The 6000-nt window shown below is 39.8% G+C and overlaps 1 protein-coding gene across 1 annotated transcript in view; it reads left to right on the forward strand.

The window, feature by feature from the left end:
* The window catches only part of ANGPT1 (angiopoietin 1), a 199739-nt gene extending 194083 nt beyond the window's left edge, over positions 1–5656 (forward strand). The window contains exon 9 of the mRNA XM_060243325.1: positions 4603–5656. Within this exon, the coding sequence (XP_060099308.1) occupies positions 4603–4763 (161 nt within the window). The 3' untranslated portion in view covers positions 4764–5656. The remainder of the gene's footprint in view (positions 1–4602) is intronic.
* Positions 5657–6000: the final 344 nt, after the last annotated feature.

The raw sequence follows: 6000 nt of genomic DNA on the forward strand, positions 1-6000 counted from the left end.
GGGAGGTGTCTGTTGAGACCCCTGGCCCTGAAAAAGACACAGTTTCGGTTAGCCCTTGCCATTTATTACTTATACTTAAAGAAAGCGGCCCTTAGTTATACCCAATACCTTGCGTCCGACTCTTTATTCCGACTTGGGGGGCAAAACCCAGCAGGAACTCATCTGCATATTGGGCCACATCCCCTGACACCAAGCCAGCCAGAACTACATTTCTGCTCAAAAAACGCCCTGATAGTGAACATCTGCAGCTCTGTGCAGCAGACAGATACAGCAGAAAAAAACAGTACACTGGAACATAAATCCTAAAAACAGCAGCACACAAAATCCTGAATCCTAGGTTGTTAGCAGCGCACCAGTAGTTATAGAAACAGCAATAAAACAATAAAACTTGCAATCAACAAGGCGGGGGGGGGGGGCGGGAATCAGAAAGATCAACATTTCAAGCATCAGACTGAGGTGAAGACATGAAACTACTTCATGTTATGTGTATCATGATTAGTAATGTCTGTTCTGACTGACAGGGGCTCTCCAGGATCTTAAGCACAGGTCTTTCATATCACTTACTGCCTGATCCTTTTTTAAACTCATGATTCTGGGAATTGAAACTGGGATCTTCTGTGAGCAAAGCAGATGCTGATCACAGAGCTGCACTTTCTGCTGTGAGGTGGCGTGCCATTTCTATCTGTGCTAATTCAATGCATCATTCCAACAAGTTAGTCATTACTTTTGGCTTCAGTCCTTGAGAGATGAGTATGCATGTGTAGCTTGACCCTGTGTGCTGTTGTAAATAGCCATGTGCCACCATCCACATAACGATAGAAACCTACAGAGACTCTTTCATGGACTGTCCAGGCAGGCATAATGTAGGTAGCCCCTCGGTTAGCACAGTTTCAGGATTATATGCTGTTGAGGCTGACTTGATAAGAAAAAGAAATGCATCAACGAAAGTTTCTTTCATGCTAAGATTGTTGTTGTAAAGTCGAATGGTAATGGATACTGTTTTCCTCTTGACAGTGTAAAAAGAGCCAAGATGCTCATATGTTCCAGCTCTGGAGGAAAAAAAAGATTGGATTTTTCCATGTTTAGCTTTGTCTTAAATATCTAAAAGATTATACTCTTGTTACAGTCAAAGATCAGCTGCGTAGCTTTCTTTTCTCCCTGTTTGGTTATTAGCCCCTTAGGTAAGGCTTTGTAATCAAAGAGAGGTCAACTGTATCAAAATAGCCAAATGCCAGATTGTATTTGGCACCAATCTTTCCCCAAAGATTTTGTTATGAAGTGTTACTTCAGGGGGAGAAAAAAAAGAGGCCACTGAGTACTGCTCAAAATTACTTTACAAGGCTCAAATCATAAATTCACTCTGGTCAACTGTACAAAGTAGTGTAAAACTTGGAATGATGTGCTAATCAGAGTTAGTAATGTACCCAGTGGTAGAAAAACAACAAGGAATCCTTTCCGTTAGATAAAATGCTGAAAACGAAATGTGCTGACACAGTGCATGAGCCATAGAGGAAATATAATTTGACCACAAAAGAGAATTCCAGTTTGATTGTCCAGAGACCATATGGGAAATGTTGAACACTGAAAGTGTTTTTTATTGGTATCTCTCTCTTTTTTTTAAGTAAGCATTTCAGTTTTGGAAGACATCACAGTTGTTTTGTGGAGTCAAAGAAATGTCGCACCGTGCTGTAAATTTTGTGCACTGGACACAACCTTTACCTTACCAAGTATCCACTGCAGAATCTTCTAAGCAGGTTTTCAGGACTGTGGCACAGCAGCCATTGCTGAGAAATTGACAACCGCTTCAAAAAAACGTAGCAATATGACAGGCTGCTTTTCCCTCTGGGCAAGGGAAAATGGTTTATCATCAGCCTTGAAAACAACATTGTTCTAAAAATACTGGGCTTGTAAATTCCCCACCGAAAATGAAATTCTTTGAAGATTAAAACCATAAACCCTACCATTCCCTTTGTTTTAGGGTCTGTATCTGTCAGGTACATCTCTGCATTGTGCCATTCACAGCTAGTTTTAGGGCTCCTTTTCAGTTGAAATCTCTGAAAGCTTTGGAGGGAAGCCAAAGGATTTTGATAAAAATGAGTGAAATATCTCAGCTTTTAAATTCATGTGTTTGGAGAAAAGATAGGGAAGGGGCTAAATTCAGAGAAGGGTGATGGTCATATTGTTTTGTTTCTAATGTTGTTCTAACAGGATGCAAAACCTGTACATTTCGGTTTCTTTTATATTTCACTTATGCTAAAGGAGCCCAAATTCTTCTCAGCTGAATTCTTAAAAAAAAACAAAAACCCTACATTTGCTTCTTTTGATAAATTTTTGTGTGCTGGTTTTCCATTGTGTTTTTAATGACTGTTTCCCAAATGTCATTTGTAGCACCTTTTAAATTGGTTGTAATGTTCCTAATGTCTAAATTGCATCAGCTCCCATTTTTGGAAGGGAAGGTGTGCTGCTAGTGGGTCATATCCTAACAATTACCACCCATTGAGGGAATATTAACTGCCTGGCAAGGAATGGACAGTCTGAAGAATTGCAGATTAGAAAAAGAACTTCTATGATAAGTTTCTAACTTTGCGCTCATTGAAGGTTCTACATTATTCTCAAGGACATCTGCCTTCTTATAGGAAGGAACTAAAAATACCTATAAAATACATATCAATACATATCAAAATAGGGAGAAACTAAAATGTATATAAAACCCCAAAAATGCATATAGTTAATAAAATTCAGGTGAGATCACTATAAATTATTGGACATCAATAAAAAGCTGGTTACTAAATGAGGCTATTAGACCATTTAGATCAGTATTGCCTACTTTTTCTCTCTAGATCTCAAGCAGGTAACGTCTATAGTTCTTCTACATGAGATCATCTGAACTAGGGATACAAAGACCTGAACAAGAGATTTTCTGCATGTAGTTCATAGACTGTTCTATTGAGTTCCATAACAAATTATCCTGTTTAGCTATATTTCAGGAGGTGTCCTAGGAATCTTATACGCAGAAGCCAAGATGGAGGCTTCTTATATGCAGAATCCATGATGTACTGCTGTGTACTGTTCTGCACTGTACAGACACCATAGATTCCTAGAAAGCATACACTGTCTTGGCTTTGATGGCAGCTGATGTAACAGGATACCTTCATCATGCAAATCTATTACATGAGCTGTGTGGATTGGGGTGGGAGAAGAAAATGTCTGAACCCTTTTTACCAGGCCAAGACCTGGAAGTATGCTTGTTGCACAACCCAGCCTATTGGATAGAATTAATGCCAATTAACTTTCAAGTTGTGGTGCACATTTGCTTTGGAACATTATTGCATGTAGATCATAGAATCATAGCATTAGAACATGGATGTCAAACTCATTTGTTATGAGGGCCGGATCTGACATAAATGAGACCTTTAGGGGCCAGGCCATGTCAAGTTGAACCGAGCCATGTCAGGCCGGGCCATGTGTGTTGCTATTTAAGATTAAGTAGCAGAGATATAAATTTTATAAGGAACACAGACAAACACAAATATATATATTTAAAAACTTAGAAAACATGCTTAAAATATTAGCACTCATTGGTCTTAAATGTGTTTTCTTTGTATTTCTCCCATGGGATCCAGGGAACTGGGCAAAGCAAGCTCTGACTCTTTCCTTCCCCAGGGACTGGGGTGGGGGAGTCTCAGTCAATAGAAGAAAGAGAGGTTTGGCTCAGCAGCTCTGCTGTGCGATTGAGAGAGCCTGGCAAAGCAAGCTATTCCTCCCCGCTTCCTCTTCAAGGAAAGAGCCTCAGCCAGTGGAGAAAATAGAGACTTTGCTCTGTAGCTCCTGTGCAATTGAGCAAGCCTGACAAAGCAAGCTGTTATGCCAAAGGAAGCAAGAGAGAGGGAGAAGGAAACAGATGACAGCCAGTTGCTCGGGGGGCTGATAGGAGCCCTCCGGGGGCCTGATTTGGCCCCCAGACTGCATGTTTGACACTCCTGAGTTAGAAGGTTCATCTAGTCCTCAGCACAATGCAGGAAATTCACAACTACCTCCCCCCAAACATCCCATTGGTCCCTGCTCCATGCTCAGAAGATGGCAAAAAAAAAAAAACCCTCCAGGATCCCTGGGCAAACTGGCCTGGAGAAAATTGCTTCCTAATCCCAAAGTGGTGACTGGCATTTCGCTGGGCATGTATAGTAACTATATATTATACATAGAAAATCAAAGTGATGAGTGTGACATTAAAAGATAGCAACACCTTTAATTTTCTTCAAGAGGTAATGGTGGGCAAACTTTGTTTGTTTGTTTTCCCCTCTCATAGTAGCAGGCTCCTGTGACAGAACACTGATTGCTTTGGAAAGGCTCCTCACTTTCAAAAGCAGTTTGCCATTTGGCATGGAAGCTGCTGCTTGTGAAACACTAATTCCCAAACTTTTCTGGGTATGCTGCTTTGTGTGCTTCTTTGAATCTTGGTCTGAAAATGGATTGTTGAAAAGAAGCCAAAACCATTGGCTCCTCAATGGCCTTTTACCATTTAGAGATCCTGCTAATTTGCCTGCTGGTTTAAGCATGTTTCGTTAACGTCTGCTTTAATGGTTGTATTCCTAATATTTCCAGGGTGGTGGTTTGATGCCTGCGGGCCTTCCAATCTCAACGGAATGTTCTACTCAGCTGGACAGCACCATGGGAAAATAAATGGAATCAAATGGCATTACTTTAAAGGCCCCAGTTATTCATTACGGTCCACAGCTATGATGATCCGACCATTAGACTTTTAAATACACCAAGCGGAAGCAAGAGCAACATGCAGTATAGATACCAAGTTCTGGAGAACTTCTTACATAACCTTCAGAAACAGGAGGTGGGAACTTCCTGAAAGCATCGGATGGCCGCTATACTCAGATCTCCTGGCACAGACTGCGGTATATGGTCATGTGTCACCACCAAACACCACGTGTGGATCAAGCAGTGGCTGCATTGCCTATGAGAAGAGGGCTATTATGACTATTCTGTGGACAACATTGTGGTTTAGTTGCCACAATTGATTCCAATATCTATCAGTGGAATCTTTTTTTTTTTTTACTTTGTGCAAAAGGCATCAAATTACCAGGCGACACAGAAACAGTATGAAGTTGTGTAAAGCATAAAATTAATCATAATCAATGGGGTGGAGATGCTTTTTGAACCATGAAAGTGGTGTTGAATCTATGCAAGCACACAAGTATTTATTTGAATTGGTATACATGCCTTAAAAATGTAAAAAAAGGCCACTGTTGCTTTGTTATCAGTAAAGAAAAAAACAGATTGATAACTTTTCTCTAACATTAGGTCAATGTGGTATGTCAGAGTGATTTTTCATTAAGCCCTTTTCAAATATGAAACATGTCCCCTAATAAAGAGACGGTGAGTCATCACAGACAGAACGATAAGAACTATATTCAGAGAACTGTCAGTTGCCCTGCAAGGCCAGGGTGAAGTAAAAATAGGTAATCCAGATAATTGGCATAATCCTTCAGCCAGGATTTGTAGCACGATAACATAAGAAAGCAAGGATTTTTCTTGCTGACGGCTTCAGTTTTCGCCTGCGTCAAAACCAGTCGGAATGTCACATATTAGATATATATATATATGTATAAAAAAAGATATTAAAGGAGTTTTAAAGAAGGTGAAATAGAGGTTATTTTGCATATCTAATTTCCTTTGAAACACACATACACAGAAATATGGTGTGTAAGCAAATGGCATAAACCACACATTTTAATTGGATTTGGTTCATATTATAGTGCTTTTATTTCTTTTTGCATGTGCACAATTTAGAGTTAATTATTCCTAAATTGTTATTAGTCCTTCATTTCTTCTTTGTATTATTCATTTCCAGGGAATTGCCAATGCAAAAAAGAACATATGGGTGTGTGTGTGTCTGGATGTGTGTTGTGTAATAATTATCTTTACAGATTCCAAATACTGTCAGTGTTATCCAACCACTGTTCAGCAAAAATTGGTCCCATTGAGCAC

The sequence above is a fragment of the Heteronotia binoei genome, chromosome 7 (assembly GCF_032191835.1).
Source record: "Heteronotia binoei isolate CCM8104 ecotype False Entrance Well chromosome 7, APGP_CSIRO_Hbin_v1, whole genome shotgun sequence".
Lineage (NCBI taxonomy): Eukaryota > Metazoa > Chordata > Lepidosauria > Squamata > Gekkonidae > Heteronotia > Heteronotia binoei.